At 35.3% G+C, this 15,589-nt stretch overlaps 1 protein-coding gene across 1 annotated transcript in view; it reads left to right on the top strand.

Moving 5' to 3' along the window:
• The window catches only part of LRPPRC (leucine rich pentatricopeptide repeat containing), a 113,772-nt gene that overhangs the window by 12,807 nt on the left and 85,376 nt on the right, over positions 1-15,589 (top strand). The window contains exons 3-12 of the mRNA XM_006159906.3: positions 796-918; positions 3,301-3,422; positions 3,524-3,582; positions 4,522-4,608; positions 5,162-5,288; positions 5,631-5,775; positions 6,075-6,220; positions 6,459-6,564; positions 6,647-6,754; positions 13,774-13,892. Of these exons, the coding sequence (XP_006159968.1) occupies positions 796-918; positions 3,301-3,422; positions 3,524-3,582; positions 4,522-4,608; positions 5,162-5,288; positions 5,631-5,775; positions 6,075-6,220; positions 6,459-6,564; positions 6,647-6,754; positions 13,774-13,892 (1,142 nt within the window). The remainder of the gene's footprint in view (positions 1-795; positions 919-3,300; positions 3,423-3,523; positions 3,583-4,521; positions 4,609-5,161; positions 5,289-5,630; positions 5,776-6,074; positions 6,221-6,458; positions 6,565-6,646; positions 6,755-13,773; positions 13,893-15,589) is intronic.

The following is a 15,589-nucleotide window of genomic DNA, read 5'->3' on the forward strand; positions in this document are numbered from 1 at the left end:
CTTTCTCTCTCTGAGAGAGAAATAAATAAGTAAATAAAGTTAAATAAAATAATCCTTGAAAAAAAATCTGATGCTGAGGGAATACCAAAGAGGTATCAATTATAACAAGATAAATTTTAAGACTGTTTTACCATTTCTTCTCTGATGTATTCAGAATTGTCCAGCCATCAGCATAATCAGTTTTGTTTTTTTTCTATCACCCCAAGAAGAAACTCCTCTATCCTTAGTCTCCAGTCCCAAATCCTCTATTTTTTCTAGCCCCAGGAAACCATGAGTGTATTTTCTTTTCCTATAGATTTACCTATGCTGGGTATTTCATATGACTACAATCATAAATAAGGGGTTTATTTTTCTTCTGTTTTGAAGTCAGCTTTCAGAGACATGTAGATAAAGGTTACAGATACAGGGAGAAGGAAGTATCTATTATTTTGTTACCTAAATTTGATATTCATGGGTTTTAATTAAACTGCTTTGTACTGTCTCGAGGCTTAGCCTTTGAATTACAGCAAGCACTGCTTATAAGTTAGGTAAATTAGGTTCGTATTTTTGCATTCAGTAGAGTCTTGTAGATTATATTGATATCGTAATCTCGGATTCCGTAAGAAGACAAATACTAAACATTTAGTTTATAACTTTTAGTAATGTTATGGATTAAAATGGGATTTTCCTAAATTTATGGATACCGTCCATGTTATCTTTGTGAACCAGAAGATTTTTGAAATGTATAGATTTCAGTTTAAGTTTTGATCATTACTGATACTGTGTTAAATGTTATCCATTAACCTTTTTCCATAGGCAGCCCCGGTGGTAATCAAGCCTTGCTTCTGCTGCGTAGCTGTGGTTCTCTCTTGCCTGAACTAAAGCTTGCAGAGAGAACAGAATTTGCTCATAGGATATGGGACAAACTTCAGAAATTGGGTATGATTATTTGCAAAAATAACGATGTATAAATGACAGTTTTTTTTTTTTTTTTCACAAAAAGGGTTTCTTTACATAATTGTTGTAATTCAATTTTATGGAAGGGTTACTTGATTCATAATTTTGGTAATGCGATTTATTTTGTGAGTTATAGTGACATCTAGGGGCATTGAATAAAACAATTTTTCATAACAAGTATTACAAGTATGGTAAGTTAAAGAACAAAATAGAAAGGCATTTGTTCTATCAAAGTTATAAATGCACATTCCATTTGAGTAGCATTCTGTATATTAGAATTTAGATACAGATGTTCTTACACTCTTCATTGTAGCTTGTTTGTAATTTCAAGAAATTGGAACCAATTCTAATGTCCCTTGCTATGAGATTATAAATTATGGAGCATCCATAAAATAGAATACTGTGCTCTGATATGCTGATTTGGGGATAGGGAGCATTCTCCAAAGTTCAAGTGAAAATTAGGATACAATTTGTGCAGTGTGCTGTAATTTTGAAGGAAACTGTTTATGATGTACATGCAGTGTTAAAGTATTTCTTTTTTTTTTTTTTTTTTGAGAGGTTTTTGCTACAGGGCACGTGTGCTCGCCAGACAGACAGAGACAGAGAGACAGAAAGCGAAAAATTACCCCCCAGGGAGGATGGCCATGCCGCAATCCCTTCTCCTCCATTCTCCTCTCAGGATCTTGGGCATGCATGCACACGCACTTGGCGTGAGTTTTAAGCCACCGGGTCCAGGATGCGAACTGCGGTCGACTACATAGGAGTCCAGTGACATAGCCATTACACTAACTGCTGGTCTCCAGTGTTAAAGTATTTCTAGAAATTGAATAGGAACATAATATCAGCACATGAAAAATAACATAAACAGAGAAACCAGAGCTATGAGGTATTATTAAAGGTAAAAGAGCATGTGTAAAATGCAAAGAGCAATGCTGTTATATAGCTTTTGGTTATTTAGGTAGGGCATTTCAGGGTTCTATCTCTAGACTTAGAGTTTTTAATTTAATTTCTGTAGTAGTTCTACACTTTCTTCATTCATACTATGAAAAAATACAATTTTTAAAAACCTATCATTTCCTAGAAATGACCCATGAAATTAACAACACATAATAAATATTTTACTGAAGTTCACAGAAACTTTTTTGTCATCTGTAGAACTATGTCCTATGCCAAGGTGGCAGGAAAAAAAATGAAAAATGAGTGTGTTGAACACTGATCTTAACTAAAATCTGTAAAAAGCTAGAATAAATACTACTCCTCTGGGTTTTGAGCAAGTCCTTGGTTTAGATGTTCCATGGTAACTTCTACATAATTACGTTGCAATTGTTGGCTTGCACGTGGTTCCTTGTGAGCCTTTGGATAAAGTTTTACGGTGATTGAGAGATTGGGCTGTCAAGGCATATACTACCTATATTTAGATCTGTCCATGTACGAGTCATGTGACCTCGGACAAGTGGAAGAGTCCATTTTCCTCATCTATAAGAAGAAGATGGTAATAGTACTTGCTTCAAAGCTGTTGTGAAGATTAATTCTATATGTGGAACACAGTACCTGAAGCACAGTAAGGAACAAGTAAGAAACATGAATAAAATAAAAGCAGATTTCCTTTCACATAGCAGGCCTCTGCTGCCTAGATCCGACTTGAGACACTGACAACAAGCCTCTGTGGCCATAGGTAGCTCAGTAAAGATAGATATTTAATTTTTGAAAATTTAGTGAAACTTGTTAGCACTGGATTGATACACTGACATCATGGGTGGGTAAAGCGTAGTGGTAACTTTAATAGATGTATCCATAGGCAAGATGGACACAGAAGGAAAACAGGACATTGGAACACCAGTAATTAATGGTAATACCCTAGAAACTATACTCAGCAACTGAAAATAGGACAGGTTCTTGAAAGGAAGGCTTTGAGTAGCCTGGTTAGTCAATCAGCAGAATTGCCACCACAGCCCTCCCTGTGTAAGAGAACTGCAGTCACAATCTATCCATCAGAATGTGTCTGTCCTGTAGGGAGAACTGCTTTATATAGAAAAATCTTTCAGTCTCTTTTAAATGTAGAGGTATTGTCAGCATTTTCCCATGGAGAGAATATTATGCTTCATAAGTAAGAAACCTTTTAATACCTGAATAGGCAGTTTCTTGTAACTGCACAGTAATTCAATAATTACTGTCTTGCATGCTTAACTTGCTCTGTTCTGATGGGATATCTTTTTAGGTGTGTCTAAGTATTAAGCTAGATGGCTGAAATACTGAAGTGCTAATTTTACTTTTGTTGCAAAATTTATGTCCATGATTTTAGTTGTGATAAAGGATATGATTTTAAATGCTTTTCTAAAATTTTAATTTAAATTTCATTTGTAGGTACTGTTTATGATGTGAGTCATTACAATGCTTTACTTAAAGTCTACCTTCAAAATGAATATAAATTCTCCCCAACTGATTTCTTGGCAAAAATGGAAGAAGCAAACATTCAACCAAATCGAGTGGGTACTTGGTATAGTGTATACTTATTGGTCACATCTACTTTTTATTAACACAGATAAAAGTAGTAAAAATAATAATAACTGACCCATTTCATTGACAGGTGACATACCAGAGATTGATTGCTGCTTATTGTAATGTAGGAGATATTGAAGGTGCCAGGTATGGATCTTATAAACATACATGAGAGAAACAAATTTTGTAAACCTAGCATTGTATTTGCTCTTTTTAAAAGGTTATTCTTAACAAGGGAAATTATTTCCTAAGAGGTGTTCTAGTCATTCACACACCCGTGCCTATTGAGAAAACTGGGAATATTCTCTTTATCCCACAAGTTCTTATAAAATTGGTTGCAACATTTCTTTTTTTTTTTTGGAGAGTTTTTTGCTATAGGGAACATGTGCTCACCAGAAAGAGAGATATAGAAAGTGAGAAATCACCCCCCCTAGGGGGGATGGCCACGTTGTAATCCCTTCTCCAGTTTCCTCTCGGGATCTTGGGCACGCACACATGCACACGAGCCTGGGTTGCAACATTTCTTTGCCGTTGTAAAATTTATTACTATTTTGGGTTTGGGAAATGAGGGATAAATTGAAATATACAATTTTATTTTGAATTCAGTGCATCTTATCTTATTGAATGTCATGCTTTTAAAAGGTTAACTAGTAGAGAAAAATAATCAGATTTTTAAAAATTACCTAGTATTTTTTTAAAAACATGTTTGTCAAAAAGGATTATTTAATTTTGTGTATTATTGTTATTATTTTAGTTTTTCTATAGGACATATGTGCTCATCAGAGAAAAAGAGAGAGAGTGTGAGAAAACAAGCCACCAGTTCCAGGACTCAAACTGTGATCGGCCATGTGGGAGTCCAGCATCCTAACCACCATGCCACCTGCTGGCCCCATTACCTAGTATTTTTAACAAAAGGACATTGAGACTGTTAACACTTGAGAGAGTGAGATTTCATGGGAAGGGGATTAATTTTCACTCTGTAGGTAAGATAGATGTGTTAACCATTATATTTTTTAAGTAAAATAACTCAATGCCTAATTCTGTACACGTAAAGTATTTTTGAAATAAATTTCTCTTTTATTGTAGTAAGATTCTTGGATTTATGAAAACTAAGGATCTTCCAGTCACAGAAGCAGTATTCAGTGCCCTTGTTACAGGACATGCAAGAGCTGGGTAATTTTCAACATAAGGTTTTTTTCTTAAGCAAGATTTGAATAATAGAAAATTATTAAAAATATTTTTAAGCCTGTTTATGTGTCTTTTAGGAAAAAATCTGAGTGTGTGAGGTAGAACATAATATATAATTTGCTCTTAGATTCCTTCACAAAACTACTATTTGAAATTACTCAGTTTAAAAAATTGAGGTAGATCAGAAATAACTGAATTTATAGTTTACTAACTGCTCTGGAAGATATTTTTATTAAGTATTATCTTAAAAAGGAAGTCTGAGTTACAGAAGTATAAGAGAATACACAATTTAATGCTGATTAATTACTATATAATTGGGGGTTTGGGGGGGTATAGTTACCTATAAAAATTCCGTGTTTATGTTCTCTTGTTATTCCAGAAACACATAACCAGTTTAATATGTATTCGTTTTTTCTGATGTAATTCCACATGGTACTAAAATTTTTGTTTTAGTAAGCATAGATAATATATTTTTAATTGAATAGTTATGTTACATTGGCAATATAATAGTAATTTTTTTTTTTTAATTAACTTACAGAGATATGGAGAATGCAGAAAATATTCTGAAAGTGATGAAAGAGGCTGGGATTGAGCCAGGTCCAGACACATATCTTGCGTTATTGAATGCATATGCTGAGAAGGGTGACATTGACCATGTTAAGCAGGTATGAGTTATGTTATATAAACAAATGTACTTTAAAATCATTTGTATAAACTTGATTATATTTTGCATGATGCAGAAAAGAGTAGTTTATACCAGTTTTAAAGATGTCTCCTTATAGAAAGTAATATTTAAGAAGAACTCCTTTTATACTTGGGACCTTGGTATTGATGTATGATAGTAATTGTTGAAATTGAGTATTTCCTGTTTTATAAAACAGGTCCTTTACTTTTACATAATATTTATTTAGTTTTTGAATTTTGGTATTTAACTTTTTTGGCTTTATTACTTAAATAAAAAGCATTGGTTTCTAATATATTCTTCTCATTTCTGGAACCATCTATAGACTTTGGAGAAGGTGGAGAAGTCTGATCTTTACCTTATGGACCGTGATTTACTGCAAATTATATTTAGCTTTAGTAAAGCTGGGTATCCTCAGTATGTCTCAAAAATTTTGGAAAAAATTACATATGAAAGAAGATACATTCCAGGTAGTTTTTAACATTTTATTTACTTGATTTTTATAAAAATATGAGTTGTTCTTACATTATGGAAAGAGCATTCTCTAATAATAATATTGTGATTGTACTCTTTAAAGTCAGCTTAAGCTAAAGATGTGATTTAATGCATATATGGGGTGTTATGATTTTTGGAAGTGTTTTATTGCTATTTGGCAGGCATGCCTAATACCTTTTGGTGTTTGCAGTTCTTAATTTTGTCTTTAGTATTGGTTGCAGTGTAAAATTATTGTTCATTTCAGTAACAAAAGATGTCTTTGTTTTCTTTCCAGATGCAATGAATCTCGTTTTGCTTTTAGTCACTGAAAAATTGGAAGATACAGCATTGCAAATTTTATTAGCATGTCCTGTATCAAAGGAAGACAATCTGAATGACTTTGGCAGTTTCTTTTTACAACACTGTGTGACTATGAATATGGTATTCTGCCCATTTTTACTTTGTAGATAGTATAATCATTATTGAAATAAGATTCTTTAAAATATAAGAAAATTTATGAGATTAGTCCATCTGTAAACATTGTATCATTAGAAACCTCGTTTATGTTTTGTAAGGTTTTGGAATAGCGATTGAGAAATTCAAATTTTTCATCCCAAAAGTTGTGAAATATTTGCAGAAGGGTGTTTGCCAATCTAGTGATCTGTGGCTTTTCCCCCAGCCTGCAGAGAAGCTGACAGACTACTGTAAGAAGTTAAAGGAAGCCCAGATGCACACGTCTCCTTTGCAGCTCACACTCCATTGTGCTTTACAAGCCAAAAAAACTGGTACTGTATTCTTACAGTTCATACCGACATAAGTAAGTTTTGCTGAGGTAGCTTTGTGATATTTCATGGTATCTTTTTTCAGATTTGGCGAAAGCTCTCATGAAGGCCATGAAAGAAGAAGGTTTTCCTGTCCGAACTCACTATTTCTGGCCATTGCTAGTTGGACATCAGAAGGAGAAAAATGTTCAAGGTTAGATTTTGCCTTTCACTGACTTGGAATAGTTCAGGGATCCAGTGTGAAAGGTTTATACACTCATTTAATTGAATTCTTTGAGGAAGCATACTTACTCCTGAGGATTAGATCTTGTGAAAAAATGAAATTGTTTTAAATGAAAGTGAAGTATTACATAAGCATTTTTAAAAACATGATGGATTTCTTTCTCCTTAATTTCATTAATTTTATTTCTTTATTCAATTTTTATCTTGACATCCAAACTTGTCAGTGTAGATTTAAACAGTTCGTTATTTTTATATATTTTTTTTAAAAAACTCTTTAGTTCTGGATTTTACAAAGTGTTTGAAATTAGTTGGTCAAGTTCTAGTAAAGATAAAGTTATATATAATCAGGTCCTGAAAACAAAAGATGGGACCATTTCCTTTGTGGATCAGTCTTTTTCTTCTTAACTGAGCTTAGTTATAATAATAGGAAATGCAAGAAACTTTTATTGCAAAATGAGTACTCATGACCTGACAGCCTATTGATTGAAGGACAGAAATGTTCAATCTTTCAGGTTCTTAAGTACGTTTAAGCATTTAACATACTTTTCTTTTGTACACATGGGATGTCTATAGGATATGAATAAGAATTGAACAAATATTAAATTTTAGAGTACAGTATCTAATTCTTTGGTTTGCATTATTGGTAATTCAGAAAGAGTAGTTTCATAAAAAGATGCTTTTAACAGAAGTACTTTCCCCTTGGGGAAACAAAAAATGGTCTTTTTCATTTTATCTCGTAGTATAATGTGCTTTGGAATGAGATGCAGAGTTGTTAGTGTGACATTGGGTGACAAACAAAATGCACAAACAACAAAAAAGTGCTTTTAGCAGACTTTCATATTGCAATTTTATTTTAAATATATAGCCATATTCTAGTTTAAAGGAAATAGTGAAACAAGTATTCCCTAATTGTTTCTGGCTATAAAAGTCTCTAAATCCTTTTTAGAAAAATCTTTGTGAAAACAATATGCTAGTTGATTAACTCTTTGTATATCCTCCAGCTCTGAATGCTCTACTTCTGAAAGAGGTAACCAACCCAATATTTTTTAAACCACAGAAAGTTTACATCATCCCATCAAACTCTTTGGGCATTTTACTATTGTCCACCTTTACATAGGTATGACAGTTCTTTTGTTTGTTCTTCAGATAAATTTGCTTTTTTCAGTCACGTCATAGTATCTAGATTTGATCTGGGTACTACATGTTTACTTCTTTGGAAATATAAAAGAATTTAGGTAATATTTTTCTATAATTGTAGCTAGTTGAACAAGTAGAAAATGGGCTTTATCTCAAATCCATCCTTTTTTTTTTTTTTTTTTAATTAGAATCACAGAATAAGATTGTAAAGGTGCCTTGCTGAAAGCTCATAGTATATTAATGAAGAAAATGAGAGCTGCAGAGAGTCAGTGACTGACTTTAGGTTCCCCATCTGGCTGTCAGTAGACTGGAGGATTCAAGTCTTATTAAATGTTCTTTTTATACCATAACACCTCCATATTTGAATTTGTTAACATCATGCTATATAATTTTATAGAAGATTTTTGCTGTTGTTTAAAAGTAGACTAAACTTTTGCATGAAGGATATTTTAAAAAGAGGTGCCAGTTCTTTTTAATTAATGAAAGTTTTATCTGGAAAAATACAAAGTTTATGCCTTCTTAAGGATTGTGACTTAAGAGTGGAAGAGATTGTTAGTTGTTTTGCACATCTTAAAAACTGTATATTCTACTTTGCAGGAAATCTTGAGAGATAGTAAAGTATATTTTATAATCTTCATTCATGTAACAAGGAAATGGCTAATATGTATTCTGTATAGCTTTAGTGTAAGGTCAGAAGCTAGCATTGTTATTAGTGCAGCAAACTTGATCTTTGTCTGCTGAGTTATATATAAACTGGTAGAAATAACATACTGTAATGATGGAGAATATATAGAAGTGTTTAATAAGGAGTAGATAGAGTTCTTCAGGAAATACAAACAGATATTTGAAGGTCAGATAAAACGGAGTTGAAAATAAGAGTTTTCAACAGTGGGATGACCAAATTTCTATTAATATTTTTCTGGTTGCCAATTTAGTTAAAATCTACCTCTAAGGAAGATGTATAAAGACTTCATGGCTTATCTTACTAGTATTTTTCTCTGTGGCAAAGTCACCACTTAAAATAATGCATTTTAGCTAAATGAAAGGAAATAACCAAGGATGAGTGGAGATCTACATTCCTTGGTATAGTGAGACAACATAACAGTAAGAATAGGGAGGGGTAAAATCTGTAAGTTGAGATCATCATGAAAGCCTAAAAAACAGTAAGTTAAGTGGTTGAATAAAGGGAACTTATTACTTTAAAAAAAGTAAGAAATCTGGGGCCAGCAGGTGGCATAGCAGTTACATTGCTAGACTCCCATGTGGCTAACAGTGGTTTGTATCCCAGACCCAGTGACTTGGTAATTACACCTGGTGAGTGTGTGTGCATGCCCAAGATCTTGGGAGGAGAATGGAAGAGAAGGGATTACTGTGTGACCATCGGCACTGGGGGGAGGGGTGATTTCTCACTATCTCTCTCACTGGCAAGCACATGTGCCCTAAGGCAAAAATCTCTTTAAAAAAATAAAATTGAAGAAGTCAAACTGGCCCCATAGGAAAGCAGGTAAGCCATTTGTGAGTAGGGAGCCAGATTTCACATGACTGACCATATGGTTCAAATCTCAGCCCTGGTGGTTTGAAAAACAAGCTGGGCACATGAGCTTTCACGCCCCAAATCCTGACTGGATGGAGTGATGAAGAAAAAGGGTTCTGGCATGACCATGCCCCATTGTGAGAGTTCTCTCTCTCTCTGTTGTGAGCGCACTCTCTCCCTGGCAACAAAATTTTAAAAAAAAAGGAGAAGAAGAAAAAGAAAAAGAAAGAAAGAAAAGAAATTGCCTCATACTGTTAGTATACTGGGTAGAATGTAAAATCATGTGGAGCCAATAGTCACAGTCAGTAAAATGTTGTTCAGGTGAACCATATAACTTTCTAGTAGTATCAACTATCATAATTCCTTTTTATAAAGTTCATTTGTTTATTTTTTACATGAGAGAAAGAGAAAGACAACATCCCCAAAGAGGCTTCTTTTCTTCTCTCCTAATTTTTGCTATAGAGCATGTGCACTCATTAGAGAGAGACAGAGAGACACGCCAGGTCTAGGACTTGAACCATGGTCGACCATGTGATAGTCCAGCACCTTAACCATCATACCACCTGCTGCCCCTCCACCCTTTATTTTTAATTGCCAGTTGGCAAATATGCTCAACAGAGAGAGCAAGAGAGAACCCCCTTCAATGGGTCATGGTTATGCTGCCCCTTCTCCATGTCTCCATCCTGTCTGGATGTTGGGCATGCACATACATACAGGACTGGGATTCAACCCATGGTTTGCCATGTGAAATCTAGCTCCTTAAAAAAAAAAAAAAAAAAAGAAATCCAGCTCCTTTTACTACTGAGTTATGTGTCCAGTTTGCCAACAAAGTCTTTTATTTATTTAATTTTTTGAGAGGTTTTTGCTATAGGGTGCGTGCTCTTGCCAGAAAAACAGAGAGAGATAGACAGAAAGTGAGAAATCACCCCCCAGGGGGGATGGCCACGCCGCAATCCCTTCTCCATTCTCCTCTCAGGATCTTGGGCACGCATGCACATGTGCCTGGCGTGAGTTTAAGCCACTGGGTCCAGGACTCCAACCGTGGTTGGCTACATGGAGTCCAGCGACATAGCCATTATGCTAACTGCTGGTCCCCCAACAGAGTCTTGATGCTACAGTACACCCCCAGCTTCAGCCAGCCCCAGATTATGATCACACCTGTGCTTGGCATATCCAGGGCAGTCTGCCAGCCCGGAACCTTCTCATGTATGTCAGCCTTAGAGATGATCACATTTTACTATTGTACTGTCTATCCCCTCTCTTAATTCTTATAAGATTTTTTAATTTTTTAATATTTTCAGTTTGCTGTAGGATGTTTGTACCCTCTGGAGAGAGACAGAGATGGGTAGAGGTGTGGGGTGATGGCCATCCTTCAACTTCTTCTCCCTTTTCTGGGATTTGGGGCACACACACACACACACCCTGTGTATTTTTCAAGCCAGTGGGTCTGGGACTTAGATCATATATTCAACCATGTGGGATCCAGTCTCCTTAGTCACCATGCCCCACCAACAGGCCTGATTCTTAGGAAAATTTTTAGACATGCTTTCCTCAAGACTTATAAACTTTCTCATGGCTGCATTGAAATGTGTTTGTGAGATTGTTTGTTTGGTCTTAGTTTAGGTTTTATAAGTTAACAGAGGCTTGGAATCCATTCTTAATATCATTTGTTTTAAAAAGAAATGTGAACTGTATTTATGTAGATACATTAGATCAATCACTTTTTCCTGTCTTATTGAATTAAATGCTTCCCTCTTCCCATCTGACTGTAGTTATTGAGGTGCTTATCTTTGCATGCTCCCTCAGGATGCCTATGAAAGTGACTGAACTTAATCTGAGAAGGTGTGATATCAAGTTTTCTTAAGTCTGCTTTAGTTTTAGTTAAAAAGATATGAAAAATTTAAAATATCACATCTTTTTCAGATACTGATTTTCTTTCCTTTGGATATATACCCAGAAGAGAGATTTCTGGGTCATAAGGTAGTTCTAATTTTAAGTTTTTGAGGAACCTCTAGTTTTTTTATATTAAGTGTACCAATTTACATCCCTGCCAACAGTATTAAAAGGTTACATTTTTGGCACTTCCTTACCTTCCTCACTTCCTCAACATTTGTTGTTGTTTAGACTTTTTGAAAAAGGCATTGTAGATGGCATAGGGGTTACGTCACTGGACTCCCACATGGCCAACAATGTTTTCAATCCCAACCCAGTGACTTGAAAACCATGCCGGGCATGTGTTCCTGCATGTCCAAGATCCCAGGAGGAGAATGCAGGAAAAGGGATTGCAGTGTGGCCAACCCCTAAGGGGTGATTTCTCAATTTCCCTTTTACAGTCTCTGTCTCTCTCTCCAGTGAGCATGCATGCCTTAAGGCAAAAACCTCTTTTTTTTTTTTTTAGAAGGAAGATTTTTTAAAATTTAATTTTATTTATTCATTCATTTATTTTAATTTGACCAGACACACACACACACACACACAGAGAGAGAGAGAGAATGAGAAGGCAAGCCACCAGGATCGGGACTCAAACTGTGGTCAGGCATATGGGAGTGTCCAGCGCCTTAGCCACCAGGCCACCTACTGGTCCTCGCAAAAACCTCTTAAAAAAAAAGAAAAAAGAAAAGAAAATAGGCGTTCTGACAAGTGTCAGGTGATTATTTCATTGTGGTTTAGGTTTGTATTTCCCTAATGAGCAGTGATGTTGAGCCTTTTTTTTTCGTAAACCTGTTGCCTGTTCATGAGTCTTGGGAAAAGTGTATGTACAGGTCATTTGCCCAATTTTTTAGCCATGTTACTTTTTTTTTCTTTTTTGCTGTTGAGTTCTATGAATTCCTTATGTATTTTTGATACTAACCCCTTATAAGATAGATGGTTTGCAGATATATTTTCCCATAGATGCCTTTGTTTGTTCGTTTGTTCGTTTGCTGTGTGGGAAACTTTTTAGTTGTATGTAGTCCCACTTACTTGTTTTTGCTTTTGTTGCCTGTACTGTGATGTCAAATGCACAACATCATTGCTAAAACTGGTGTTTTCTTCCACAAGTTCTGTGTTTCCAGGTTTAAGTCTTTAATCTATTTTGAGTTGATTGTTAGTGTAAGATGTGTGTATCTTGTTTTCACTCTTGGATGTGCGTATTGTGTTTTCCCAACACCATTTATTGAAGAGATTGTTCTTTTCCTAATTGTGCATTCTTGGGGAACTTTTGTTAAAAATTAGTTGGCTATACATGCAGAGGTTTATCTCTGGTCTCTATTCTGTTTCATTGGTCTAACGTACCTGTTCTTATACAAGTATTTGGTAACTTTAAAGATAATGAACTATTAAAGTTAAAATATTCTGATCCATAAACTGAATTTTATCTATAGAAGTGTGTGAATGATTATAATGTTGTTAGACTTGTCAGTATCTTTCTGTACTCGGGGAATTTACAGTCGGTTATCTGTATGAGCAAGAATAGCAAATCTATGGAAATGATTTTCTGTAGGGATATCATAAGTCAGAAATAGGGGTTTTATGAGGAAATTTTAATAATGTGAAAGTAATGAAGCTAAAAAAGTCAAGTTAGTAACTGTTATAGAATTTTTTACATAGGTGCTTAGTTAAACATACTTTTTAAGGGACCAGCGGATGACATGATCGTTATGTTATTGAACTCCCATGTAGTCGGCTGTGGTTCAAATCCTAGACTCAACAGCTTAAATCTCATGCTGGGCTCGTGTGTGTGCATGCCCAAAATCCCAAGAAGAGAATGGCAGAGAAGGGATTGTGCTATGTATGTCTCTCCTGGGGGGTGATTTCTTGCTTTCTGTCTCTGTCTCTCCCTCCGGCTAGCACACATGCCCGATAGCAAAAATATCTCTTAAAAAAAAAAACTTTTTGAAACGATTTTATTGTTGACAGATCCCTGTCACCCCACTTCCCCAATTCCTTCTTTTCATGACACTTATTCTTGTAAAGCTTTATTGTGCAAGACCAGCATTGCTGTATAATAGCAATGGTGTTTTACTATTGCAGTTCATTTGGGTTGCCAGAAATGTTAGGCACATTGCTTCATTGTTTTAAGATTTCTTATAGTTGTATTTTAAGGATAATTTCTTAGCACTCACTATTGAACTGATGGAGGGAGATGAAGAAAGGAAGAATTTGTTTTTTACATTTATCTCCTTATCTGCTAGTTTTGTTGCTTTTCTGCCTTATCTTTTAAACAGTGTTGAGTGATTTTCTTACACTATGATTCAGAAAGTAATTGAACTCAACTTTCTGATCTTTTGTTAATTTATTACAGGTTCCTTATCTTTGTACTTCTGAATTTTATCTTACAGGTATAATTGAAGTCCTCAAAGGAATGCGTGAAATCGGAGTTGAGCCTGATCAAGAGACATATGTGAATTATGTGTTTCCATCCTTTGATAGTGTGAAGTCCGTACGTGCTGTTTTGCAGGTGAGTACAAGTGTGGTTGTGATTTTATAATGGAAGATCTTTCCTCCCTAATATTCAGTGTTCACACACACACACACACACACACACACACGCACGCACGCAAAATACACCAAGTAATTAAGCTACAAAGTAAAAATAGTTGGTTCTATGTAGTTTTCTTAAGCTTTATAAAAGTATTTGTTAGTATAACATGCACTGGTTAAACTTTAAAAGGCAATGCAGCATTCTTCTTGTGTGTTTGAAAGACAATATGCCAGTATCACCAAAAAAAAAAAAAATTAAAGCAGTATTTACATTATAATCCCTCTTAAAATGCAACTGCAGTTTTTCATTTTTTGAATATTATTTTTCACTTCTGTATGAATTTTCATAAATGCACACTAATAGTATATTTGTTATTCTATACTTTTAACAAATCTTTTTTTCTGGGAGAGATTTTTCGCTATAGGGCTCATGCACTCGTCAGACAGAGAGAGACAGAGAGACAGAAAGCGAGAAATCAGCCCCAGGGGGAATGGCCACGCCGCAATCCCTTCTCCTCCATTCTCCTCTCGGGATCCTGGGCACGCACGCACATGCGCCCGGCGTGAGTTTTAAGCCACCGGGTCCGGGACACGAACTGTGGTCGACTACGTGGGAGTCCAGCAACATAGCCATTACGCTAACTGATGGTTCCCTTAACAAATCTTTTGATTCTTTCCAAAGCATTATGTTGCTGCCAAAATCTCCTTACCTGCATCAGAATGGGCAGTGTGTTGGTAAAGGGGGGTAAGACATTGATTTGGACAGTGCATTGGGTTAGCAAGGGTTGCAGTTTTCATTTCAAAACAAAGTGTTGTATTATTTGGAACCACATGGTAGAGCACCAGATACTTCATGAGAAATATTTTGTTCAAAAAAATCTCTTCCTGGAACAGGTAATCATTTATGTAATTCCTTTATTTTTCTAATAATGCTAGAATATTCCTTTCTTTTAAGTTATTTTCCCACATAGTCTTACTTTCCCAAAAGTTTTCTTCCTTTTCAGAAATATAACCCAAGATCTCAGTATTTTCTTCTTGTTCTCTTTGCTTTCTTATTGGTGATCTAACTTGGGGAGAATCAGGTCTATCAATAATTTGGAAAGTAATCCTAAATTCAGTTATGTTCTTCTCATTTTCACGATCTTTTGCTTCCACTGCTGGAATTACAATATTATGTGGCTTGGAAGCAGCTACTCTGTTAAGTTCTTAAGCAAATCCATGGTTTTTTTTTTCATCTTTATCTTTATTTTTATTTTTTGAGAGAGAGAGAGACTTTGGCTATAGGGCACATGTGCTTGCCAGAGAGACAGAGAGACAGAAAGTGAGAAATCACCCCCAGGGGGATGGCCCCATGCTGCAGTCCCTTCTGCTCCATTTTCCTCTTGGGATTTTTGGCATGCACACACATGTGCCTGGTGTGAGTTTCTAGTCACTGACTGAGTCCAGGACTTGAACTGCAGTTGACCACATGGGAGTCCCGTGATGTAACCATTGCATCATCTGCTGGTCTCTGAACCCATAGTATTAGTTGATGCTTTTTGTATTTCAGCTAAACATTAAAAAATGCATTTATAAATCAATTTTTATAAATTACATAATACACGTTTGTTGATAAATTAGAAAAAGGAAGTGAATGATACAATACAACTTCCATATTTCCTAGGGCTAGTCATT

Source organism: Tupaia chinensis, unplaced genomic scaffold, assembly GCF_000334495.1.
Source record: "Tupaia chinensis unplaced genomic scaffold, TupChi_1.0 Scaffold000661_1, whole genome shotgun sequence".
In the NCBI taxonomy this organism is placed as follows: domain Eukaryota; kingdom Metazoa; phylum Chordata; class Mammalia; order Scandentia; family Tupaiidae; genus Tupaia; species Tupaia belangeri.